This window comes from Pleurodeles waltl, chromosome 10 (genome assembly GCF_031143425.1).
Source record: "Pleurodeles waltl isolate 20211129_DDA chromosome 10, aPleWal1.hap1.20221129, whole genome shotgun sequence".
Classification (NCBI taxonomy): domain Eukaryota; kingdom Metazoa; phylum Chordata; class Amphibia; order Caudata; family Salamandridae; genus Pleurodeles; species Pleurodeles waltl.
The window spans coordinates 901,473,953-901,501,501 of NC_090449.1; the positions used below are offsets into that span (position 1 = coordinate 901,473,953).

The 27,549-nt window shown below is 49.6% G+C and overlaps 1 protein-coding gene across 2 annotated transcripts in view; it reads left to right on the forward strand.

Annotated features, from left to right (window-relative positions):
* VPS50 (VPS50 subunit of EARP/GARPII complex) overlaps positions 1-27,549 on the forward strand; it is an 880,308-nt gene that overhangs the window by 798,225 nt on the left and 54,534 nt on the right. For both annotated transcript variants that reach the window (XM_069211661.1, XM_069211662.1), the window contains exon 25: positions 7,341-7,499. In XM_069211661.1, coding sequence (XP_069067762.1) covers positions 7,341-7,499 — 159 coding nt within the window. The remainder of the gene's footprint in view (positions 1-7,340; positions 7,500-27,549) is intronic.

Here is a 27,549-nt window from a genome sequence, read left to right on the forward strand (position 1 = left end):
CACGAATTTCCTTCCACCCAGCGTTCCCCCACGTCTCCCGATAAAAATGATACCTCACTTGTGTGGGTAGGCCTAGCGCCCGCGACAGGAAACGCCCCAAAGCGCAACGTAGACACAGCCAAATTTTTGAAGGAAAACAGAGGTGTTTTTTGCAAAGTGCCTAGCTGTAGATTTTGGCCTGTAGCTCAGCCGCCACCTAGGGAAACCTACCAAACCTGTGCATTTCTGAAAACTAGAGACCTAGGGGAATCCAAGATGGGGTGACTTGTGTGGCTCGGACCAGGTTCTGTTACCCAGAATCCTTTGCAAACCTCAAATTCTGTCTAAAAAAATGCATTTTCCACACATTTCGGTGACAGAAAGTTCTGGAATCTGAGTGGAGTCACAAATTTCCTTCCACCCAGCGTTCCTCCACGTCTCCCGATAAAAATGATACCTCACTTGTGTGGGTAGGCCTAGCGCCCGCGACAGGAGACACCCCAAAACGCAACGTGGACACATCACATTTTTTCATTGAAAACAGTGCCTACCTGTAGATTTTGGCCTCTAGCTCAGCCGGCACCTAGGGAAACCTACCAAACCTGTGCATTGTTTTAAACTAGAGACCTAGGGGAATCCAAGCTGGGGTGACTTGCGGGGCTCTGACCAGGTTCTGTTACCCAGAATCCTTTGCAAACCTCAAATTCTGTCTAAAAAAAACACATTTTCCACACATTTCGGTGACAGAAAGTTCTGGAATCTGAGTGGAGCCACAAATTTCCTTCCACCCAGCGTTCCCCCAAGTCTCCCGATAAAAATGATACCTCACTTGTGTGGGTGGGCCAGGTGCCTGCAACAGAATAAGGCCCAAAACTTGTAGAGATAGAGGGGATAGCACAGCAAGTTTATAAGGACATATTCTTTTATACATCTTTAGACTGACTCTGCTTTGGGGACCCACATAAGTGAGGTGTCATTTTACTTGGGAGACTGAGGGGAACACTGGGGAGTAGGAATGTTGTGCTGGAGTGGTGATCCTACGAAGAAAAGTAAGGAAAATATGCTTTTTTAAGCACATTTTGAGGTTTACAGAGGAGTCTGGGTAAGAAAATGTTGGGGGATCCACGCAAGCCACACCTCCCTGGACTCCTTGGGGTGTCTAGTTTAAAAAAATGTCTGGTTTTGGTAGGTTTCCCTAGATGAAGGCCGCACACAGGACCAAAAACATAGGTGCCCTCTCCCCCCCAAACACAGGTAGTTTTGTAATATATCGTTTTGATGTGCCCACATACGTCCGTGATGTGCCAAACACTAACATTTTAAAAAAGGGAACACACTTAGGTTATGTGAAAAAGACCCCTCACCCACCAACCAAGTTGGTGGCATGCTTCATCATCGGGGTCCCACCTGAGGCACCTAGCGTGTCACAGGTGTGCTGCGACGCCTGATTACAGCGGAGCAGGTTTTGTAATTTTTACCACACATACTGGTTGGATTTGGCACGAGGGTGAGTGATGGTTCAGTGGATCAAATTTTACTAACAAGAGCTTTCACAAAAATGAAATGCACTGTTAGTAACTGAAAGGCAAAAAACTGAACCAATGACTCACAGCTCGTGAGCTGTAAAGCCGCGACAAGGCACCAACCGCTTTACAGTCCATTCACACAACTTTCATACATGACACACACAAGGCCATTCACACCGCCAGCCATGGGCCCAGCACATTACAACACTCACATCGACAGACAGCGCCACTCAAGGGCCCATCACTTACATACGCCCACATGCCTAATACAACAATCACACCAGCTGATGGGAGTGTGTGGACTGGTGTTTGGCTGGCAGTGTGTTGCAGTAGCCAACAGCAAGTCAATATGTACACTCTCAGCCAAGCCCCACTCCACACACAATGGCATCATTTTTTTTTTTTTTTTTAACAGAGGAACCCCTAACTAAGTAGAAAGAATTACAAAACTACAAACACAAAAGCTCTAACTAAGAACATGACAGAAATGCTAACCATGAAACTAAACACATGAAAATACAAAACAGACATGAGTTTACACTCATGGTTGTTCCCAGAAATTCTTCTGGGTGTGGTAATTCTTAAAACAAGCACCTACACACAGCCCAGGCTTTGAAGGACAATCTGGGCAGTACATTCGAGTCTCCCTCCGGATACCTCTTCGAAAACACACTCTACATTTCTTAGCTGGAAAGTCTTTTTTGGGTGTGGGAGGAATGTGCTCAGCAAAGTGGCGATCTTTCAATCTAGCCACATCCTCCACCACTGCTTCTCTAGGAACTCTTGCCTGTTCCACCACAATAAGGCTCTCTATCTTTGACTCCGGAAATTTCACAAATGTCATCTTTGACTCTGGAGACCTATCCCTAAACACAATAAAAGCATTGAAGGTTGCTAAGTGGAAGAGGTGAAGTGCTAACTTCTTATACCAAACGTAAGACTTACGAATAGCAGTATAAGGTTCCAACCTCTGGTCAACTCTATCTACACCTCCCATGTGCTTATTATAATCTAAAATGCACACAGGTTTGCGCACTTCAGCAACGTGGCCCCAAACAGTCACAGGGGAAGTACTCTCATCATGGATGGTACTTAGCATGTAGACATCCCTCTTGTCTGAAAATTTCAAAGCTAGCAGCTCCTCGTTCCGCAAGGCACAGCACTGTCCTCTCTCAAGTTTTTTACAGACAAGGTCCCTTGGATAGCCTTTCCGGTTAGAACGGATTGTGCCACAAGCAACTGTGTCCACTCTAAACAATTCCTTGAACAATTGCACACCAGTGTAGAAGTTATCTACATACAAATGGTGACCTTTATTGAACAGTCGTCTACCAAGATCCCACACAATTTTCTCAGTAACTCCAAAAGTGGGAGGACAACCAGGGGGGTCAATATTGGAATCCCTACCAGTGTACACACGGAAACTATACACATATCCTGTCCTACTTTCAGACAGCATATACAATTTAATTCCATATCATGCCCTTTTGCTAGGAATGTACTGCCTAAAAACCAAACGACCCTTGAAGAGGACCAAAGACTCGTCCACACTTAACTCTTTGCCTGGAACATAGACCTCCGAAAACCGATCTACAAAATGATCAAGGACAGGCCTAATCTTAAAAAGACGGTCAGAATCTGGGTGATCTCGTGGCAAGGCTAATGCATTGTCAACAAAATGCAGCATCCTAAGAAGAAGCAAATACCGATTACGACTCATGGTCGCTGGAAATATAGCTGTTGCCATCAAGGGACTAGTAGACCAATAAGAAGCCAGTGACGGCTTCCTTATCAACCCCATCAAAAAAGTCAAACCCAAAAACTTTTTTAACTCCTCCAAATTTGTGGGAATCCACTGAGCAGCTCTAGAGTGTGGCCTAAGTCTAGCAGCGTTGTCCCTCAAATGCTGCTCCGCATACAAATTAGTCTGCTCAACAATCTCTTCCAAAAACATATCATCCATGAATAACTCAAAGAAATTGATAGGCATAAAGTTCTCTGTATTGGCGTTACACCCCGGGAGACCAGTAAAGGCAGGCAACTCTGGCTGCTCCATGTTTGGGGCAACCCAGACATCAGGTCTTATAACGGGAAACCTTTCGGCCCCAGGTTGCTGCACTATTGGCACATCAATGTCCTCCTCTAAAACAGGCCCTTCATCTGCACTGAGTGTGGCTTCATCATCAGAAGATTCCCCTCCAACAGAAACATCACTGCCAGAATCTCTGACTTCCTCCTCTGCCTCAGATGCAGAGTCCGTCTCATAGTCATGATCAGACTGTGACTCAAAAAGCATACCAACCACCTGCTGAGCGGTCATCCTGCGGCTAGCCATGATCTCTCCTGCTAAAATTAACTGGACAAATTCACCACCAACAACCAGCACTGTGTAAGACAAGTAACAAAGTGTAGCTTTGTTAGTAAGAGTTATAAACTCAAAAACTATACCGCTCACTTTCCTGAAAAAGCTTGATTCACCAGCAACTACACAGCAATCACCAATGATATCCCACTAAAAATAAAGAAAGAAAGGCAAATTAGAAATAAGACAAAACAAATATCATTGTGCACAAACCTAAGGACAATTTCACACACAATCCTGCATTTAGTACACCCCCTACAAACATGTCATTCATGCATGGCAACAATACTCCTTTTGAGTAAATTGTTTTTACTTACCTAAAACATGCAACTGTGCAAACTGCAGGTCAACCACCGCCAAAACCGCAAGCAGCCACAGCAAAAAGCAAAAGCTTTGAACTAGAACAAAAAGGAGGAAAACATTTTTTATCACAAATGCAAAGACTTCTTCAGTTGACAAACACCCCACCATCAAACATTTAGAAATTGGTGCCTAAGTGGATTCTGCCATAGGGGCAGATGGGCCTACTAAAAAAATAGGCCTGTCTGCCCCAAGGAAGCCAGAAAATACCTTTAGTAGTGTGTGTCCATGGAGAGCGACCCTTGCCAAAGGGGACAGCCCTCAAACAAACAAAAAAACAAAAAAACACACACAACACTATCCCTGGTGCCTAAGTGGCTTCTGCCCCCCTTGGGGGCAGGTGGGCATAAGAAAATAGGCCCATCTGCCCCCAGGGGGTGTAGAAATGGCCAACAGGTCAATGCCCCCCTTGGGGGGGGGGCGCCCCGTGACTAAGGGGACGCCCCCCCCCCCAAAAAAAAAAAAAAAAAAACCCTGGCTTTCTAGTGTTTCTGCCCACCTTGGGGGCAGACCAGCCAAAAAATAATAGGCTGATCTGTCTCCAAGGGGTGCAGAAATGGCCTGGGTACATGTGCCCCCAAAGTGGGGGGCGACCCTTGCCCAAGGCCCCTCCCCCCATCCACTAACACACACACACACACACTATCCCTGGTGTCTAAGTGGCTTCTGCCCCCCTTGGGGGCAGGTGGGCTTAACAAAATAGGCCCATCTGCCCCCAGGGGGTGTAGAAATGGCCAACAGGTCAATGCCCCCCTTGGGGGGGCGCCCCGTGCCCAAGGGGACGCCCCCCCCCAAAAAAAAACAAATAAAAAAAAAACCCTGGCTTTCTAGTGGTTTCTGCCCACCTTGGGGGCAGACCAGCCAAAAAATAATAGGCTGATCTGTCTCCAAGGGGTGCAGAAATGGCCTGGGTACATGTGCCCCCAAAGTGGGGGGCGACCCTTGCCCGAGGCCCCCCCCCCCCATCCACTAACACACACACACACACACACACTATCCCTGGTGTCTAAGTGGCTTCTGCCCCCCTTGGGGGCAGGTGGGCCTACAAAAATAGGCCCATCTACCCCCAGGGGGGGCAGAAATGGCCAACAGGTCAATGCCCCCCTTGGGGGGGCGCCCCGTGCCCAAGGGGACGCCCCCCCACAAAAATAAACACATTAAAAAAAATCCCTGGCATTCTAGTGGTTTCTGCCCCCCTTGGGGCAGATCAGCCTAAAAATAATAGGCTGATCTGCCCTCAAGGGGGGCAGAAATGGCCCTAAAAGACATGCCCCCCAAAGGGGAGCGACCCTTGCCCAAGGGGGCGCCTCCCCATCCAATACACACACAATCCATGGTGCCTAAGTAGCTTCTGCCCCCCTTGGGGGCAGATGGACCTAAAAAAAATAGGCCGATCTGCCCCCAAGGGGGGCAGAAAAGGCCAACAGTTCTCTGCCCCCTTGGGGGGGGCGCCCCTTGCCCAAGGGGGCACCCCCCCACACATAAATGCACATAAAAATATAAATCCCTGGTGATCTAGTGTTTTCTGCCCCCCATGGGGGCAGATCTGGCTAAAAAGTAGCCAATCTGCCCCCAAGGGGGGCAGAAATGGCCGTAACTAATTGCCCCCCAAAGGGGAGCGACCCTTGCCCAAGGGGCCGCTCCCCGCCAACAAGAAACAGGAAAGTAAACAAAAAAAAAGAAATCCCTGGTGTCTAGTGGGCATTCCTGCTGCCCGATCGCAATGCGATCGGGCAGCAGGAATGCTCAGAGACACCGGGGGAAAGGAAAAGCCTTTCCTTTCCCCCGGTGCCTCTTTAGACCAAACCCCCCACCCACCGGGAAGAGGAACTCACCTCTTCTCCGCTCGCCGCACAGGAAGCAAATGGCTTCCTGTGCGGCGAGAACCCCATAATGAAGTCATTATGGGGGGGGGGGGTCGGGAGTGGAAGGGGAAGGGCTTCCCCTTCCATCCCTGACTTTGGGGGGTGGGGGGAAGCACACAGAGGGAGCGAGAGCGCTCCCTCTGGGCTGTGTGCCGAGGACGTAGTGGTTACGTCCTCGGCACAGCAGCACTGTGCCGCAGGACGTAATCACTACGTCCGCGGCACAGAAGGGGTTAAAATGTCCTGAATATGTCCATGATGGCTGTGTCTTTGTGAGAGAGCTGAAAGAATACTAGCTTGCTCATTTGCTAAACAAACGGAATGGACCAGAAGTTTGGTCAAAGAAGCTCTGGAAAAAAGTATCCGAATTAAACCTCCCATCAGCCATCCTCTCCCAAGGTGGCTGTGGGGGATAGGTAATATATTTTTGTAAGAGGGCAAACAGTTTCTTTAAGAGCACATTTTTAAAAACATAACGGCATCGGATTTACAGGCAGCTCTGAGAAAAAACAATTTGATTTTCCAGGCTTTTGCATAGTGCCCACTGGCATCATCTCCCTGCAGCAGCAAATCATGTATTTTCCAGTAAAACAGTTGTGTGGTGTTCCCTCAGCCAGCTTATGAGACTGGAGGGATTTAAGAGCCGTGAGTGCATTCAGCATCAAAGCAGTCCGCCAGCCTATCAAAGGGTTTCCCTTTGTCTCATCTTGCAAGGCCGACACTTTATTAGCACAAAATTCTTGCAAGGTTCCGCCATCTTGCCATTCAGCCCTGACTTCCATACCTTTAGGAGACAGTGTTCTCTTCAGAGTGAGTGGATATTTATTTTACAATGCATATAATTTGACCGTACTCTCCTTTGCTTTCCACTGTATGCAGTATTACGAGTTAAATAGGATATAATGGAATTGTAGTTTGGTGGCCAAGATATCCGTCATGTTTGTGATTGAGTAACCCTTCCGCAAAGATCATATGCAGGCCCATAGTCATTTAAACACTTGATTTAGACTGAGAAATTATGTATTCGCTATGTAATAAACGAATAACAGTAACTTTTGGAATTGGTGCTTACAAAGCCAATAATGGTATATGAGTGTTGGACACTAAGTGCATTTCAGACATTTATTTAGCTTACTCTGTGCTTATCTGCCATGTCATGATGCTTTCAGTTCTTAGTTTTCTTGTTGCTTTGCACCTTATCCTCAAAACCATTTTGTTCAATAATCTGCTAATACTTTTTTGTTTCAGACAGTATCAACTGCCAGTGAACTTCGTAAACCAATTTACTGGATTGTCGCGGCTAGAGCTATTGACTATGAACAGATGCTGCTCCTTATGGCAAATGTGAAATGGGACGTGAAAGAAATCATGTCCCAGCATAATGTGTATGTGGATGCCCTTTTGAAGGTAAGCCAGTACATGGCTACAACTTACGGCAAATACCATATTTTATGACGGCATCCTTAAATGATATTAAGTATATTTCTGCGTGCTCAGTCTGTTGGATAATGTGAAGAATATAACACTACAGTTTTTTTTCCTGCCAAGGCACTCTGACGTTCTCTCTTGGGTAGTGACGGAGGCAGCTGCTCAGTATTGCTTTTTCATAATAGCAGCTCTCATTTCCAGTAAGCACAGGCTTAGTTATTTTATTCAGCAGTAGTCAGTAAAGCATTGCATAGCCCACTACTGCCATCTGAGATCGCCTTGGGGAAGGGTAAAAACTAAGGACCATACACCATTTTATCATGTTATAAGGTATGCAATCAGTTTTACCTAAAAGTGGCATTAGTGTGTAAGTTGAATACTTAAAATTAAGCCTTGCGATTACGTGCTTGGACAAACAAGTATTCAGTGAAGGAGTCTAAAATGTAAAGGCCAGATCTGATAGAGACTTCTAGCTGCAGATTCCTTACCTTTGCACTCTCCCCCAGTGTCAGACTGGATCAGGAAGATTTTTGTGAGTGTTACCCCTGGGCACTGTTAGGTGGCGTCGATCAGCTCTGTGTGGCACTGCCTGATATGATGTCGTGGGTCCTACAAAGGCTCCACCCTGGCATGCTGACATCAGTTCTTTTCTTTCCACACCAGCAAGTGCTGATCTGAAGAGAGCTACCCCTTAGTCAATTTTTTTATATTTTTTTTTAACGTATTGTCAACTCTTTTTTTGAGTTTCTGCTCCTGGTGTGTCGAGGATGTTCTCTAGAAAGACCGGTTTCAAGCCCTGTGGATCTTGTCATTGGGTGAGGTCTTTGATGGATCCACACTCATGTGTCTTTGGTGCCTGGATCACGACCCAAAGTCGTGCGCCAAGTGCCGGGCAATGCATCTGAAGGCTTTGAGGGAGCAGTCCCTGAAGCTGATGGCAGCCCAGGACTCGATTTCACCCAAGTTGAGATTTCGGTCGAGAGGAAGGTCTCTGGATCGGTCGAGGAGTCCTTCCTGGTTGTTGACTGACTCCAAATCCTGTGGGTGATCGATTAGGTCGAGGCACAAAAATTATTTGAAGTCAGTGTTCTTCGACTTCTTGTCTGTGGGCTGTCAAGACGACGGAGCATCAACGCTCTAGGCCTCCCTCAGCGGAGCTGCGTCATGGCCGACTCCACGCCTCCCTGAGTTTCCGGGAGCCAGAGCAACCCCTACCCAACTCCATGCGTTTTATGATGCCATGGGCCTCGTTTTTGCTCAGTCCAACACCGCTGGAGCACCTTCGGGTCCCATGGAGTGGGAAGGAGCCCGTTCAGGTTCCACATTGGCGGCTTTAGCTTTGGTGCCTTCCCCGATGGTGGTCCTGACACCGATGCTCCCGGCACATTTTGGGTCCGCCATCCCCATTATGATCCCTGACTCTGACACAGAGCCGGATAGACACATACTGGCATGCTTTCTTCCCCCTACTGTGGCTATGTAGGAGGGAAAGTCTATGGTGGTGAGAAGGGCAGCTGAGGTCCTGGAACTTCAGCAGCCTCCCTGTGGCCGTCAAGAGTAATCTCTTGACAGAAATGCCTCAGAACCATGTTCCCATTCAATGAGGCCCTCACTGACATCCTACTGCGTACCTAGTCCAAACCCAGCACAGAGGCTCCTGAAAACAGGACGATTGCCCGCCGCCATCACCCTGCACCTGCGGACCCATCCCTGAGAGTTTGGTGGTCCAAGCCTCTACCTCCCAGGGCCTGTTCCCTTCTATTCCTCCGTATAGGGAATCCAAAAGGTTGGACTTACTTAGGAAGATGTCTTTTTCCGCCAGCCGTTCATTGCAGTCCTTGAACACCGCATGCTTCTTGGGGCGTTATACCCACGTGCTATGGGATACAGTTGCACAAGTGCTGCACGGGTCCTGGAGGAGGCCTGGGGTGTACTTTCTGAGGCTGTTGCTGATGGGAGAGATGCAGCAAAGTTCACGATTTGTTGTGGACTGGACGCAACAGACTGGCTAGGCATAGCGCTTTCATCAACAGTGGCCCTGAGGCACCACGTCTGGATGAGGACATCTGGCTTTTCAGGGGATGTCCAAGCTTCCTTGATGGATATGCCTTTTGATGGCACCTCTCTTTGGAGACAAAGCAGACTTGGTGCTTCAAGGAGTCTCAGGCTATGGCCAGGTCCTTGGGTCTCATGGCAACCCCCCATCACCTCCACCCTGCCTTTCGCTTCTTTCATGGCTACGGAATGTGCCTCCAACTGCGTCTGTTCCTGGCCAGCCACTGTGCATGCTGCCCATCCACAACGTACCCGAGGCCGCGGGATCCACCAACCTCGTGGATCAGGTGGCCAGCGCTCTGGACAGTATGACGCCCCTCCTCTGCATCATACTGTAAACCTTCTTAGTCTGACTCTCTTCCACCATGGGTGAGCTAGCAGCAGGACTCGCCACCTCCTACTCCCCTTGGCAATCAGTCATGTCAGACAGGTGAGTTTGCAGCAGTCTGCTGGAGCTATTCCCTCCCTTTTGAGACTACCCCGGATACCACTGTCCTATGATCAGATGGCGTAGGATAATTTGTTCTTTCTGCACAACGACGTTACGTCTCTCTTGGCCAAGGGAGTCATAGGCTCCCCCTGCCAGAAGTAGGCTGTTGGTGCTATTCCTGCTACTTTCTGGTTCCCAAAAACGACAAGGGTCTCCGCCCTATCCTAGACCTTTGGTCCCTTAATCTCTTCCTCAAGAAGGAGAACTTCAGGATGCTCACTTTGCACTTGCAGGTTGGTTATTTTCATATCCCCATCCTGCCTTCCCATAGATGTTACTTGCAATTAACGGTGGGCCACAAGCAGTTTCAAGTTCACCATGCTCCCCTTTGACCTTATCAGCTCTCCTCGAGTGCTCACCAAGGTGATGGCAGTGGTTGCAGCTCATCTGCACAGATCAGGGGTTTCGGTCTTCTCCTGTCTCAACGTCTGGCTGTTGAAGGCGGGCTCACCCAGGCTGTCGTCCCCACTTCCAGACTATGGAGGACCTCCTGCATTCGTTGGGGTTCACTGTAAACATGTCGAAGTCACAGACCATTTTCTGGCTTACCCTTCTGAAAGTAGAGTCCAGGATAATTAGGTTATAATACCAATCTTTCCACTTCTGCCCTGGATTTTGGTGAGAATGACTCTGAGGCTTCTGGGCCTCATGGCTTCCTGCCAATGACACATGTCAGATGGCATATGTGGGCTCTGCAGTGGGACTTGAAATTCCAGTGGGCGCGCAGCATCAGAGGAATCTCTCCAACAAGGTCCAGATCCCTGAGGGAACTGAGGAAGATCTGCAGTGGTGGATGATGGATCACCAATGGGTCAGAAGCAGATGATCCCTCTCCCTTCCCCTACCAGACCTGACAGTAGTGATAGATGCGTCACTCCTGGGATTGGGCGGCTATGTGGGAAAGGTTGAGATCAGAGGCATCTGATCTCTAGTAGAGGCCGGACTCCACATCAGCCTGGTGGAGCTCTGTGTGAACTGGTTAGCATTAAACGCCTTTCTTCCATCTATCAAGGGAAAGATATGATGCAGGTGTTCACAGACACCACCACCGCCATGTGGTACTGCAACAAGCAGGTCGGGTCGTTGACCCTTTGTCAAGAAGCTCTGCGCCTCTGGACATGGCTGGAACAGCAGAGCATACCCCTGGTGGTTCAACATCTGGCAGGATCTCTGAAAGCCAGGGCGGACAACCCCAGGCAAAAATCCCTGGTGGTTCATGAATGGCGTCTCCATCTGAAGGTGGTGCAAGGTCTCTTTCAGCAGTGGGGGGAGCCTTGGTTAGATCTGTTCACCTCCACGGAGAATGTACAGTGTCAACATTGTCGCATTGGAGTTTCCAAGGGGGCAATCGCTCTGAGACACTTTTCGTCTCAAGTGGGACTCAGGATTCCTGTATGCCTTTCCACCCATGCTACTTCTGCCCAGAGTTCTGAAATAGATTAAGAACAACCGGGCCAAAGTAATCCTTGTGGTTCCTGACTGGGCACAGACTGGTATCCAAAGCTGCTGAACATGTCCATTGATCCTCTGATCAGAGTGCCTCTTCTGGAGGATTTTCTGTCACCAGCAGCAGGGAAACGTGCTGCACCCGAACCTGTCTACTCTCCACTTTCTTGCATGGAGATTGAGCAACAACAGTTGACAGCCTTTACTTTGCTCCCGAAGTCTGTGACATAAGCTTGGCAGCCAGGCATCTCTCACTGAAACAGTATACACCTGCTGTTGGAAGAAATTTGTGGCATGGTACACAGTTAAGTTTGTTGACCCCCTTTCTTCCCCTCTCTCTGAGGTCCTGTTGTTCATCCTTTCCCCGACCCAGCAGGGCTCTGCAATGGGCACACTTAAAGGTTATTTGTCTGCTGGTTCTGCTTTTTTAAAGTTGCCTGATTAACCTTCTTCCCCTATTGTACATAAGTTCCTGTAGAAAAGTGCCCCTTTTTGACATGGTCACCCCCACTTTTTGCTATGGAGGTTTTTTTGACTGAGGTGCATTGGGTTTCTCCTAAACGGGCCCCTAGTGCCAGTGCTCTTTTACCAAAAACAGGTAACATGGTGTACAATTGGCAGCCTTCTCCACCAATGTAAATCATTACTAAGTGGTACTCCTGGTACCTAGTGTCTGGGTCGAGGAGAGGGACCCTAAGGGCTGCAGCACAGATTGTGCCACCCTCAGGTACTTCCCTAAAAATGAGAAGCACACAGCTGCCATTGCAATCTGCGTGCCCTGGTGCAAGCCAGAAGAAAACATGACTTGGCACACACTTGGTGTGCCATGCCCCCAAACCAGAGCACAGAGCAGAACCCGGGAAGAAAAAGAGTTGTTGGAGCCTGAAATAATGTCCCAACCCTCCAAGAGGAAAATAAAGAAGGGTTGGAAACTAACTTCTAAGTAAACAGAAGGTCAGGTCCCTTCTTCTCAGGGAGAAGACCTGTCATTGCTTGAGGGAACTGAGCCCCAGGAACTTGGGCCTTACACGGCAGAGCTCCTAGGTCCAGGGGCACCCTCTAGGGAAGAACAGAGGGCCTGTCCCACTCTTGAAAAACAGCAGGCTGTTGAGCTGGAAAAGGATGATGTCAATGGCTCCCATAGGATCTATTGGGAGGATGGACTCCTTTAGTCTCAGGCCAGAGACCCCAAACCTTGTGCCAGTAGGAGAGTGGTAGTACCCCACCAGTAGAGGGAGTTCTTACTCACCTTGGCCCATGACATACCCCTAGCTGGGCATATGGCTGGCCAAAATGTGGAGTAGGTTGGTGAACCACTTCTACTAGCTAGGCATGCACCAGAAAGTGAAGACGTTTTGCAGCCAGTGTGTCACCTAGTGGCAGGACAGTGGAAAACCAAAGCCCCCCTTAAACCCACTACCAGTGGTTGGGGTTCCCTTTGAGAGGGTAGGGGTCGACATTGTTGGCCTCTGAACCCCCCAACAGCATCAGGGAAATACGTTGTACTGGTGGTAGTGGATCATGCCACCAGGTACCCTGGGGCAATACCCCTTAGGACTGCCACTGCTCCTGCAAATGCCAGGGCCCTCATCAGTATCTTTAATAGGGTGGGCTTCCCTAAGGAGGTGGTTTCAGACAGAGGTACAAACTTCATGTCTGCCTACCTAACAGCAATGTAGAAGGAGTGTGATATGACTTATAAGTTCACCAGCCCATACCACCCCCAAACAAATGGTCTAGTTGAAAGGTTCAGAAAAACCATGAAAAGCATGATTACGGGGCTCCCCGACAATTTCAAAGGAGATGGGATGTCCGCTTACCATGTCTGCTTTTTGCCTACATGGAGTTACCTCCAAAGGGAGTGGGCTTTAGTCCCTTCGACCGTTTGTTTGGCCACTCTGTTAAGGGACCACCAAGTCTAGTCGGAGGGCTGGGAGAGACCTCTCAAATAACCCAAACAAGAAATAGTCGACTATGTTCTTGGCCTGCATACCAGAAAGGCTGAGTATATGGGAAAAAAACAACACAAACCTAGAGGGCAAGTCAAGAGCTCCAGAAGCAATGGTTTGACCAAAAGGCTGCACTGGTGGAGTATCAACCAGGGCAGAAGGTATGGGCGATGAAGCTAGTAGCTCCTAGGGCCCTCCAACAAAAATGGTGTAGGTCCTACCCTATCCTTGAAAAGAAATAGGAGATCACCTACCTACATGGTGGACCTTGGCACTCCCTGGAGCACCCACAGGGTCATCCTTGTGAATCGCCTTAAACCCTAATATGACAAGGCTGATGTGCCATGTTGATAGTCAATGATGAGGGCCAGGAAGAATTGAGTGAACCTCTCCCTGACATCCTCTCCCACAACCCTGCTGATGGGTCAGTTGAAGGAGTAGTCTTTGTCAGACACCCTCACTGCCCAACAGCAAGTTGACTGCAGGCAAGTCTTCAGACAGATTGTTGGGCTCTTTTCTTTGGCCCCTGGTCAGACTACTTGGTGTACCCATGATGGGGACACTGGGGACAGCCTTCCTGTCAAAATCTAAATTTACAGATGTTCTGGCCAAGTCAAAGATAGCATCAGAGCTGAAATAAGCAAGATGTTGGACCTTGGGATGATTGAGCCTTTCGAGAACACTTGGGCTAGCCAAGTGGTTCTGGTCCCCAAACCTCCTTCCAAGTGAGGTAAACCAGAGCTGAGCTGTTGCTTGGACTACAGGAGACTCGATGCCGTCACCAAAACAGATGCTCACCGCATTCCAAGAGCTGATAAGTTGATTTGGATGCGGACAAATTGCTCAGTACTTTCAATTTGACATCTGGGTATTGGCAGATCGGGCTCACCCCAGGAGCCAAACAGAAAACAGCATTCTGACCCCAGGTGGGACCTACCAATTTACTGTGGTGACCTTTGGATTGAAGAATGTCCCTGCCACCTTTTGGAGGCTGGTGAATAAAGTCCTAGCTGGGTTAGAGTCTTTTAGTGCAGCATATCTAGATGATTTTGCTGTGTATAGCTCGACTTGGCAGGATCACTCGATCCACCTTGGAAAGGTTCTTGAGGCCATGCAGAGGGCAGGCCTCACTATCGAGGCAAGCAAATGCCAGATAGGGCACCCCTCACAGAACTCGCCTCTAAAAAGCTACCAAAGAAGGTTAACTGGACAGTTGGTTGTCAAAAAGCTTTTGACACCCTAAATGAGGCTCTGTGTTCAGCACCCATTCTAAAGGCTCCAGATTACACCAAAGAGTTCATTGTGAAGGTGGATACCTCTGAACATGAGATAGGAGCGGTCCTATCCCAGATAATGCATCATGATGGCCATGGCCAACCTGTTCCTTTCATTAGCAGGATGTTACTCCCCAGGTAGCAGCATTGGAGTGTCATTTAGAGGCAAATTTATGCAATGGTTTGGTTCTTGAAGAAGCTGAGATCATACCTGTTTGGTTCTCACTTCATTGTTCAAATTGGCCACCAGCCTCTCAGACAGCTGATGCAAATGAAAGGTGCAAATCCTAAACTGTTGAGGTGGTCCATCTCCCTACATGGATGGACAGTGTAACACCAACCAGGGAGTGACCACGCCAATGCAGATGGCCTTTACTGTTTTTTTCACTTAGACAATGAAGACTTCCTTGGGAAACGCTAGGCTCATTCCCTTGTGTTTGAGGTGGAGTTGTGTAGGAAAGTGTCCATTTCTGATGGATACAACTACCTGTGGATTCCTCACCTAATGAATACTCCCATGGCGCCAGCATTTGACGGAAATCTTCTTACTAGTCTCTGCACGTCGACGAGGACGTCACTCTAGCCCACGCGACGCCGTCTGACGTCATACAGGCAATAAGAAGTCCTCGCCGACGTGCCGATGACAGTTCCCTTTTTTCCGTGCATTCGAAACGGTTATCTTCGAGGGAGTTACTGTTACCTTCGTGGTTACAGTGTATTGTCTGCTGCGTAGTCTTCTCTGCGGTAACAATGTCTCAGAGGAAGTCGGGTTTCAAGCCCTGTCGAGAGTGTGGGGGCAAGATGTCAGTTACAGATCCTCACTCCGACTGTCTATGGTGTTTGAGCTCCGACCACGACGTCTCGACTTGCGATTCATGTCAACACATGAATCCGAAGGCCCTCAAAGAGCGCGAGGCCAAGTTATTCATGGCAAAGTCAAAGAAGAAGGAGAAACATCATAAGAAGTCTTCTTCGCCAAGGTCTCACCGGCGTCATCGAGACTCCCGGCGCCGTAGAGACTCACGACGTCACTCCAGCAAGGAGTCTCGTTCGAGGTCACCTTCGGCTCGGCGTCGGAGGACTTGGGAGGTCAGCCCCACGGTCACGCCGCATCCATCGACGCCGTTGCCCTCTCCGGCGTCACCGACTTCACCTGGTCAGGCGTCAGTGATTGAGGTGGTGCAGCCTCTTGTGTTTTCTCCGGCGTCGCAGACGTCGAGGCCGGCGTCGGGGTCGCCCTCGATCCAGGCACCCCAGTATCCGGCTTTTCCCACTCCTGGAGCCGATAGTACCGCGTTTCTTAATGCGATGTATACCATCTTTCAGCAGATGGCTCCAGGAGCTGCTCCGGCTGGTCCTTCGGGGCCCTTGGCCTTTTCGTTGGGTGATCCTGCGCCTCTTCGGCCGGCACCCTTTATGCCCTTTCTCCCTTTTGGGAATGTGGGCTCGGCGCCGGTGCCGGCGTCGGTGGCCGCTCCGGTGGCTTCGGATGTTTCGGCCCTGGAGGTTGCCCCTCCGTCGAAGTCAGGATTTTGCCCTGTGACTCCGGTTGGTCCATCGGCTCCAAGACCTCGTCCTCCGGCTCCTGCCTCGGCGCCAAAGCTGCCTGTGGCGCCGGACGCGGCGTCAGATGCTTCTGGAGATCGGCGCCGTTCTTCGACGTCGGCGGAGGCCATGTCGACTCCGCGTATCGAGGAGAGACTTCATTCGAGGAGGCGTGCTCTCCGTCTTTTAGAAGAGCAAGAGTACCAGCGAGTCCTAGAGGAGGGAGAGATTGAGGACTCTGGAGACGGACTGCATGGTCTGGATACAGCCAGTGGGCTGGACACTTCCCCTGAGTGGGACCTTTCATCTCCAGGGGAATATACGGAGGAGGCTGCTTCCTTTCATGCTGTGGTGAGGAAGGCAGCGAGCTTTTTGGACCTACCTTTGCCGGTGGCAGAGGCAAAGCAGAATTTGCTGACAGAGGTATTGCATCCGGCCTCTGCTGCAGCTGAGCCTCTCTTGCCATTTAATGAGGCTTTGCTGGATCCGGTGTTGGAGGTGTGGAAGAAGCCGGTGTCTTCCTCGGCCGTTCATAGGGCTGTGGCCAGGAGGTATCGAGCTGCACCATCTGACCCTGGCTTTCTCTCTAGACACCCTACGCCGGAGAGCTTGGTGGTGCAAGCCTCCTGTTCCTCAAAGTCAGCGCCTGGTTCCTTCCCGACGGTGCCTGGAGACAGAGACTCCAAGAAACTGGATGCGCAGTCCAAGAAAATATTTTCGTCATGCAGTTTGGCGTTGAAGGCCACCAACGCCACGTGCATTCTGGGGAGGTACATCCATGCGCTGATGGATGATATTTCGTCTTCATTCACGGAGCTTCCCCAGGGTCTTTTGGATGTGGTCTCGGACGCCCAGGCTGCCGCGACCCAGATTATCCAGTCTGGGCTGGACACGACCGACTCGGTGGCCAGGGCGATGGGCACGACTGTGGTGGCAAGAAGACAGGCCTGGCTCCGAAACTCAGGGTTCTCTGCGGATGTGCAGTCGACCCTACTGGACCTCCCGTTTGATGGGGACAGACTGTTTGGAGCCAAGGCAGATTCAGCCTTGGAACGATTTAAGGAGAGCAGAGCCACAGCCAAATCGTTAGGACTGCAAGCTCCTTCTTCCTCTGCCTCTTCTAGAATTTTCAGGAGGTTTCGGGGATTTGGGCGTGGCTCTTATTCCTCTTCCTTTCGGGGGAGGTTCCAGCAACCCGCCTCTTCCCTCCCCTATAGGTCATTTAGAGGGAGGGGGAGGGGTGGGGTCCGTACCAGAGGAGCCTCTCAACAGCACTCTGCCTCTTCCTCGTCCTCTGGAGGGGTGCAGGAGGGGAAGCAGCCTTAGGCTTCCACCGTTTCCCACTCACTCCTCTCCTGTAGGGGGAAGATTACAGCGTTTTCTCCACAAGTGGAAGTCTATCACAACGGACACTTGGGTTCTCGGCATTGTGGGAAAAGGCTACGCCCTTCCCTTTCGGGAGTTCCCGCCCCTCATCCCGCCCCGCCCATCTTATTGTTCAGAAGAACACCTCCTGTTGCTAGAACAGGAGGTTCAAGTCCTCCTTTCAAAGGGCGCGGTAGAGTTGGTCCCAGAGCAGGAAAAGGGTCGAGGTTGTTACTCAAGATACTTCCTGATTCCCAAAAAGGATGGTCAGTTGAGACCAATCCTGGATCTGAGGATCTTGAATTGGTTCCTCAAACAGGAAAAGTTCAAGATGCTGACCCTAGCACAGGTGCTTTTGGCGTTGAACAAGGAAGATTGGATGGTGTCTGTCGACTTGCAGGATGCTTACTTTCATATCCCGATACTCAAGTCGCACAGGAAGTATCTCCGGTTTGTGGTAGGGTCGCAGCACTATCAGTTTGCGGTCCTCCCGTTTGGTCTTACTTCAGCACCTCGAGTCTTCACAAAGGTGATGTCAGTGGTTGCGGCGGAGCTCAGAAGGAAGGGGATAGCAGTATTCCCTTACTTGGACGACTGGTTGATCAAAGCCAAGTCCCCGGAGCTTGTGTCGCATCATCTGCAGTCAACAACCCAGTTGTTGTTCGACCTGGGCTTTTCGGTGAACGTGCCCAAATCTCACCTGGAGCCCTCTCAGCGCCTCCTGTTCATAGGGGCAGTACTGGATACAACATTGAGTCGAGCCTTTCCTCCGCCTCAGCGGATTCAAGATATTCAGGAATTGGTTCCAATGTTTCGAAATGGAGCGGTAGTTCCAGTCCTCAAGGTCCTTCGTCTGCTCGGTCTGTTCGCCTCCTGCATTCTGTTGGTCACGCATGCTCGCTGGCACATGAGGGCTCTTCAGTGGTGCCTCCGAAGGCAGTGGTCTCAACACAAGGGAGATTTAGAAGGTACTGTCAAGATCTCCAGAGATGCTGCTGTGGAATTGAAGTGGTGGATTGCGGGCAACAATCTTTCACAGGGGAAGCCGTTCGCGCAGTCGCCACCAGTGGCCACGGTAATAACGGATGCCTCCACCCTAGGATGGGGAGCTCATCTGGGGGATCTGGAGATCAAAGGGCTTTGGTCTCCAGAGGAACAGGTGTTTCATATCAATCTGTTGGAGTTACGGGCTGTACGTTTGGCTCTCAAGGCCTTCCTCCCATCCCTTCGTGGTCAGTCGGTACAGGTCCTGACGGACAATACTACCACGATGTGGTACATAAACAAACAGGGAGGAGTAGGGTCGTACCTTCTCTGCAGAGAAGCTCTTCGGCTATGGTCCTGGGCAAAGGACCATCAGATTTGCTTGGTGGCAAATCATCTGGCCGGGGTCTTGAATGTACGTGCGGACAGTCTCAGTCGCCAATTCTCGGCAGACCACGAGTGGCGTCTCCATCCAGATCAAGTCTGTTTAATCTTCCAGATGTGGGGGTTTCCTCGGATAGATCTGTTTGCCACTCGGGAGAACGCGCATTGCCCGTTATTCTGCAGCCTCCAGTATCCGATGCAGGGAGCGTTGGGGGACGCGTTTCAGATAACCTGGTGCGACCAGTTGCTTTACGCGTTTCCCCCCATACCCTTGATTCCTCGAGTGTTGAGGAAAATTCGCCAAGACCGGGCCCAAGTCATCTTAATAGCTCCGGATTGGCCAAGGAGGGTATGGTACTCCGACCTTTTCCAACTCTCACTGTGCCCTCCGCTCCGTCTCCCTCTCAGGGCAGACCTCCTCTCGCAGTCGCAGGGGCAGGTTTTACACCCCAACCTCCAGAGTCTGCACCTACATGCTTGGAGATTGAACGGAGCAACCTGAGTTCCTTCTCTCTCCCGCCTGATGTAGTGGATGTTATCTTAGCGGCCAGGCGACACTCCACTAAATCTATCTACGCTAATAGGTGGTCTAAATTTGTTATGTGGTGTGGAGAGAGACAGATTGATCCCTTACATGCTCATCTGTCACATGTTTTGTCTTTTGCACTGTCTCTAGCGCAGAAAGGTTGTGCAGTAGCTACCATTAAGGGTTATTTGTCGGCCTTGTCAGCCTTCATTTGTCTTCCAGACCAACCATCGTTATTTAAATCCCCTATTGTTCTCAGATTCTTGAAAGGTCTTCTGAATCAATATCCTCCAAAACCATTCGTTATGCCTCAATGGGATTTGTCCTTGGTCCTGACTTTCCTTATGGGGTCCCCTTTTGAGCCTATGCATTCTTGCCCCTTAAGGTATTTGGTTATTAAAACAGTATTCCTGGTAGCTATAACATCTGCAAGGAGAGTGAGTGAGTTGCAGGCCTTATCGGTTAAACCCCCTTATATAACGTTTTATGGGGATAAGGTGGTGTTGAGGACCAAGGCTGCTTTCCTTCCGAAGGTTGTTTCACCCTTCCATTTGGCTCAGACAATCACTTTGTCCACGTTTTATCCTCCGCCTCATCCTTCAAAGGAGGAAGAAAGACTACATCGCCTGGACCCAAAAAGGGCGTTGAGCTTCTATATCGACAGAATGAAGGATATCAGGCTGGAGGATCAGCTGTTTGTCGGATACGTGGGCAAGAGGAGAGGAAAGGCAGTCCACAAGAGAACACTCTCCAGGTGGGTTGTTCTTTGCATTAAAATCTGTTACTCTTTGGCAAAGAAGGATCCGCCTGAGGGCATTAGAGCTCACTCCACCAGAGCTAAGTCGGCCTCTTCGGCCTTGGCCAGGGGTGTTCCTGTGGTCGACATCTGCAAGGCCGCAACTTGGTCGTCCCTTCACACTTTTGTGAAACATTACTGTTTGGACTCTGAGGTCAGAAGGGACGGTCATTTTGCACGGTCAGTGCTGCAGGATTTCTTGGTTTGACCATTTAGGCACCCACCGCCGGGCGTGGTACTGCTTTGGGACTCTATTCATTAGGTGAGGAATCCACAGGTAGTTGTATCCATCAGAAGAACGAGTTACTTACCTTCGGTAACGACTTTTCTGGTGGATACATTAGCTACCTGTGGATTCCTCACGGTCCCACCCGCCTCCCCGTTGCCTTTTTGGTCTCTCCAAGCAATCCTTGAGTGTGCTCCTTTTGGTCTTCAAAGTTGCAATACATTTTGCATGTATGATATTTGTATATATGTGTATATTTATATATAAATCTATATATATATTGGGTATATACATGATTCGTATGTATAAATATATTTATTTGTTTAAAAAAAAAAAAAAAAAAAAAGGTTATATTAAATCTACAGCTATTTTATTGCAATGTTGTGTGATTTACAATATTAAGAGATGTTGCTTTGCTCTTTCATTGCATTGGGTTATTATTATTATTCTCATGCACGTAAAAAATGTTGGTACTGTCATCGGCACGTCGGCGAGGACTTCTTATTGCCTGTATGACGTCAGACGGCGTCGCGTGGGCTAGAGTGACGTCCTCGTCGACGTGCAGAGACTAGTAAGAAGATTTCCGTCAAATGCTGGCGCCATGGGAGTATTCATTAGGTGAGGAATCCACAGGTAGCTAATGTATCCACCAGAAAAGTCGTTACCGAAGGTAAGTAACTCGTTCTTCTGACATTGTCAGCCCCCCCTCATCCCCACACTTGTTGTCACTGGTACTGAGGTTTTTCGATTGTAGTACACTGTGTTCCTGCCGAACAGTCCCCAAGTGCCTGCGCTCTTTTCCCTAAAACAGGTAAAATGGTGTACAATTGGCACAGTCCTCCACCTGTGTAAGTCCCTAGTAAAGGGTACACCTGGTACCTAGGGCCTAGGTAGAGGTGAGGGTCCCTCAGGTACCCCCCTAAAAATGAGAAGCACACAGCTGCCATTGCAGTCTGAGTGCCCTGGTGCAAGCCAGGAGAAAACACAACATGGCACACCCTTGGTGTGCCATGCCCCCTTCACTGCAGCTAAGTATATGTAAGTCACCCCTAAGGCAGGCCTAAGAGCCCTAAGGCAGGGTGCACTACACTTACTGCGAGGCCGTATCTGCACAAGATATGCCCTGTGATGCTCAGCCCCATTGCTGAACATTGCAAGTGAACCAGGAAGCCATTTTGAGGTATGTGCTGGACACTCATTAACATGAGTAACCCAGTCACATAATGGCTTCACCGAACTCTATGGTGTTTGTTATCAAACTAAATACAAAAGGGGGGTTGTTATCAAACACCTCATCTTGATAAATCCGAGCCAGCCTCTAATTTTATTCTGCTATGCACCCAGTAGGCACCTTAGAGGTGCCTCCTGAACCCACTAGTCTCTTGGTGTGCTGACTAACTAGTTTAGTCCAGTCTGCGACCACCAGACACATTTCTGACCCCCTGGAGGTGAGAGCCCACGCTCTCAGAAGTCAGAAACAGTACCTTCTCCGGAGAGTTGTGTTACCAATCTCTCCAGCATATCTCCATACCATGACAGGGGTATTCAAAGACCCTGCCGCCTTTGGTATGCACACCTCCTGGCTTCCGCAGCCCTGGGTGTAGCCACTTCTGCCCTGAGGCCCATTTGGAGCCCGGACAGGTGGGAGAATTAGCTAGTCAGTAGGCATGTACCACCTCTGGGCTAACCACATTCCTACCAAGGTGGACACTTGAAGACAGGTTCCACCATCTTGGTTTTGGTCGGAACTAGGCCTTCTGGGATAGGAATATGCCTACTCCCCACAGGAAGTCGTCATAATGGGGTGTAGGCATCCCAAAGGGTAGTAGCCCTTTGGCTGCTACCCTACTCTTCCCTAAAACATCCCTAAATTTAGTATTAATGCTGTTCCCCAACACCTGAAGCCAGATTTGTCTGATAAAAAGAAGATGAGGACACAGAAGAACCAGAGGAGCGAGAACTGTGGATGCCTGGTAAACTTTAGGTGCAAATCCTTGCCTGCTTACCCGCTGCTGTACTGACAATCGCAACATCACGACTTGTCCTGCAGCTGTTGGGACTCCAAAAGCCTCTGAGGTTTTCCAGCACTTTGCCAGCCCATCAGCATCTCCCTTGGACTGGAGAAGCCACTTTCCTGTTTCTTGCAGGCACCAACCACAACTGTCCTGTCTACCGACCAGCTGACCCCCAGGTCCACTATTACAGCAGTCATCCAAAAGGAGGTCCACGTGCTCCAAGAAGCCAGTGCTCTCTCCCCTCCTAGTGCGGAAACCAAAGGCTTCACCGGAGCCGAGCTGCACCAACGCCTGGGGTACTGGACCCCTTGCACCAGCCAAGGCTTGTTGAAGGCCTTGTGTGACTCCATCGGCAGATCCGAAGGCCTGTCAGCGTGGAATGTCAGCATGGCAGAGACGCCTTCACAATTGTCCAGTTGCCTTGTATTTTCTCTCTTTCTGCAGGTCCCCCAAAGGACTGTGTGCACCTTGATGCATGAGCACCACCGCTAGGGATCCACTGCACCCGAGCACTGCCGCCTGGGTCCATGACTTCCAACGGTGTCCCTCTACTCTCCGGATGCCCACCGACTGAGCCCTCTGGTGGGAGCTCCCTGACTTATCTCCAAGTCCCTCCTTACATTCTTTTTCCAGGTGCACCTCCACCCCAACCAATTCCCCTCCCCTAAGTGTTCGATGCACATCAACCCAACCCAACACAACCAACATCACTCCACCCAGATGCTCCTGGGCAAGTAAGCCACAACTGCTGGCCTTATCAATAATGTTCCACTTCTAGCACCTCATTCCCTTCAGGTGAAGGAGAAGGAGACTCCCTCTCAAATGCTCTCTTTCATCGGAGCCGTTCTGGACACAGTGCAGTTTCAGGCTTATCCTTCCAAGCAGCGAGTCCAGGATGTTCAAGCTATTTTACCAATATTTTGGCTTCTATTCTGGGTTTCGGTAAGACTGACACTGAGGCTGCTGGGCCTCATGCTCTCCTGCATCGTGTTGGTAAATCATGCCACATAGCATGTGCAGACTCTGCAGTGGGTTCCAAAGCTCCACTGGGCACCGCGTCAGGAAAATCTCTACGACATGGTCCAGATCTTGGAGGGAACTATAAAAGACTTGCAGTGGTGGATCACAAACTGTGATTGGGTCAAAGGGAGACTCCTCTCTCTTCCTTAACCAGACCTCACAGTAGTGACAGATGTCTGACTGCTAGGATGGGGTGGCTATCTGGGAGAGATGAGATCAGAGCCCTCTAGGCTCCGGCAGAATCCAGACTCCACATCAACCTGCTGGTGATCCGGAGTAACTAGATAGGCACTGAAACCGTGTCTTCCCTCTGTCAAGGGGAAGTTATTGCAGGTGTTCACGGACAACACCACTGTTTGGTACTGCAACAAGCAGGGTGGGGGTGGGGTTGTGGACCCTTTATCAACAGGACCTGTTTCTTTGGACATGGCTGGAACAGCAGGGCATAACCTTGGTGGTTCTCTGAATGCCAGGGCAGACAAACTCAGCCTTCAATGCCTAGCAGATCAATCACGAGCGGTGTCTCCATTTGGATGTGGCACAAGTACTCTTTCAGCAGTGGGGAGAGCCTTGGTTACATCTGTTCGCCTGTGAAGAAAATGTGCAATGTCAGCACTATTGCTCGTTGGAGATTCCAAGATGGCAATCGCTCTGTGACCTTCTGTATGCCTTTCTGCCCAAACCACACAGAGTTCTCAAGAAGATCATGAACGACCAGGCCCACAGGATCCTTGTGGCTCTAGACTGGGCACAGAGAGTCTGGTATCCAAAGCATCTGAAAATGAGCATTGATCCTCTGATCAGTCTTCTCCTTTGGAAGGATCTTCTGTCGCAGCAGGGGGGAGGGTTCTTCACCCAAGCCTGTCAACTCTATGCCTGCATGCGTGGAGATTGAGTGTCATTAGTTGACAGCCTTTGACCTTCCTCCCAAAGTCTGTAATGTTATTCTAGCAGCCAGGTGTTCCTTAACAAAAACGGTATACGCCTCTTGTTGGCAAAAGTTTGTAAAATATTGTACAGAGAAGTCAGTTTTTGCTTCTCTCTTTGATGTTCTTCTTTTCATTCTGTACCTTGCCCAGCAGAGCTCTGCTCTGCACACTCTTATGGGCTATCTATCTGCTTTTCTGCGTCTTCCTGACCAACCCTCTTCATTTAAGTTCCCTATTGTACATGTACCTAGGTTTCTAAAAAGGGCTTGTACATATGTTTCCTTCTTCACCCTTCATTATGCCTTAGTGGGACCTGAACTTAGTTGTTACATTTCTGAAGTGTGCTCCATTTGAGCCACTTCATAATGGTCCCCTTGTTGCGTGGGCTCTCATTATCCTAAATGAGACTACTGGATTTCTAGGCAGCAGGATCGATAACGGTGTGGGGGATTGAGTCTGACCCACGTGTAAGGAACTCTGTCACCCTAAATCCGGTCTTTGCTCCGGCTAACTAGCAGTGCCTCATTTCTCCCACGGGGAAGAGATGATTGGGCAGCCGAGCGCATGACAGCTTTGGAACTTCTCAGGGAAGTCGTGGTCACTCAGATCCAAACCAACTCTCTCATTTACCGTATGATCTCATATACAAATGACAAAGACAGTATAAGTTTTATATAATGTTTTAATAAAACGACTGTATTTTAGATCATAAGGCGTGAGCCGCAATAACCAGAACCATACAACACAGTAGGATTGAAATAGTCACCAGGAGAGTAAAACATAAGAACAAAGCGATCATCGTGTCTAATAGTTTCTACTCTCCCTCTGCTTGTTCTGTTTCGAGCACAGCATGTTAAGCTTCTAACTTGCCTTTCTGAGTCACCGGGGAGACATCAGCCCTCATACCTGAGCAAAGGCCTGTAATCTTGGTTCAGCATCTGCAACAAGGCAGTCAGCGTCCAGTTGTTGTTCCCTGGTCGGAATCTCCCTCTTGCGTGTATTGGGACAAGGAAGTGTTTTTATAACTAACATGTCAGCGTGATCACAAAATCTCCCTACGCAGGAATGCCAAAGACTAAACTCCTACCACGTCTATCGGCAATGTACCAGACTGTATCCTTGACTGAAGCACAGAGTGAATGTGTTATGGAGAACTCCAGTGCTGAAGTAGGCTAAACAGTGTGATATGAATAAAAAACAAGACCGTAGAACTGGCTATTTGAAAAATAACAGTACGAAGCCTAATAAAAAGCATTTAGAGCAAAGTGCACAGAGGCTCTAAGCTGCAAGCAAATGAATAAAATACATCCAGGGCAAAGTGCACAAAGGCCTAAAGCCTGAAGCTAATGTGCAAAGGATACGTAAAACTAACCACACTACACCCTCAGGCTGCTCACCATTAAAACCGCCTTTCTCGTGGCCATAAAATCTGTTCGGATGGTGACTGAGCTGCAGGCTTTCCTCCAAGCCTCTATATCTCACTTTGCACCGATGCCTCTTTCCTCACAAAGGTGGTGACCTCATGTCATTTGGGACAGACTGTCACCCTGCCCACCTTCTTTGCTTCACCGCATCCTTCTAAGGAAGAGTAGCGACTCCGCCAGCTGGACCCATAAAGACCATTGTAGTTCTACCTTGATCGCACAAAGGAGTTAGGGGTGGAAGACCAGCTCTTTGTGGGATATGTGGGAACAAAGAAAGGTTGGGTAGTACAGAAACTAACCATTTTGTGCTGGGTCATTCTCTGTATAAAAGTCTGCTATGTGCTGGCCAAGATGCAGCCTCCCGAAAGTTAGAGTGCCCATTCCACCAGAGTAAAGCTGTGATCAGTGTTAGCATGCCTTGTTCCAGTCCTGGATATTTGTCAAGCATTAGCATGGGCATCACTGCACATGTTTGCGAAAAACTACTGTCTAGACAATCAGGTCCACAGAGATGAGCATTTCGCCCATTTGGTCCTACAGGCCTTCCTAGTGCAGAATATGTATCTGCAGCCCACCGCCAGGATGGTATGGCTTGGGTATCTATTCAAAGATAAGGAATCTGCAGCTAGAAGTCGCTATCAGATGAACAAGTTACGTTCCTTCGGCAACACATTATCTGGTACAGACTATTGGGGTCATTTTGACCCCGGCGGTCAGTGATAATGTGGCATTAGTACCGCCAACAGGCTGGCGGTACATACTGCCACATTATGACATTGGTGGGTTGGCTGAAGCCAACCCGCCAGTGTACCACTCCGACCGCCATGGCAGTAGCAGCCACCGGGCTGGAGATAATAATCTCCAACTCGGCGGCCGCTATGGTACCGCCTCAGGCATTTTGGCCCTGCCTACCGCCATGATGAATGCCACGAAAACCATGGTGGTAGGCCCTATCAGTGACCGGGAATTCCTTCCCTGTCACTGATAGGAGGCCCCTTCCCCCCAAACGCTCCACAGACAATCCCCCCACCCCTCTTCCATCCACGCTCCCCTTTTCCAATCCCCAACCCCCCAACACACCCACAGACACGCACCATGCATACACACACTCACTCAAACAGACATACATGCATTCATACACACATGCATCCATTCATTCATGCACACATCCGTACCACTTTCACACTGACACGCAGACATACATTCACATATGTTAGCCGTGGCGACGGTCTTTTGGCGGCTGTCGTCGCAGCGGTAGGCAGCATTTACTGCCATTGTTTTATATCTAGCTTCAGATTCCTTACACTCATCCATGCCTCCCTGCTCTGCGGGCTCATTTGCTAAGGTCAGGGTTGTCCCTTTCAGGGCCCAAGACTGGGCACACAATTGTCAGTTAATTCATGGCCCTGCGCTCCTGCATGGAAAGTTGTGAAAAAAGTAACTGACATCTGCTTGCCAGGTTGGCACCTATGTGAGTGACCATGACATCACATCCGGCACTGACGTCGCCACGCAAAAATGAGCGGAGTCACCTGACAGTGTGCGCAGAGCTATTGCTGAAGCAAAGGTTTCCAGATCCAGCCTGACGCCTGGGGAAGTTC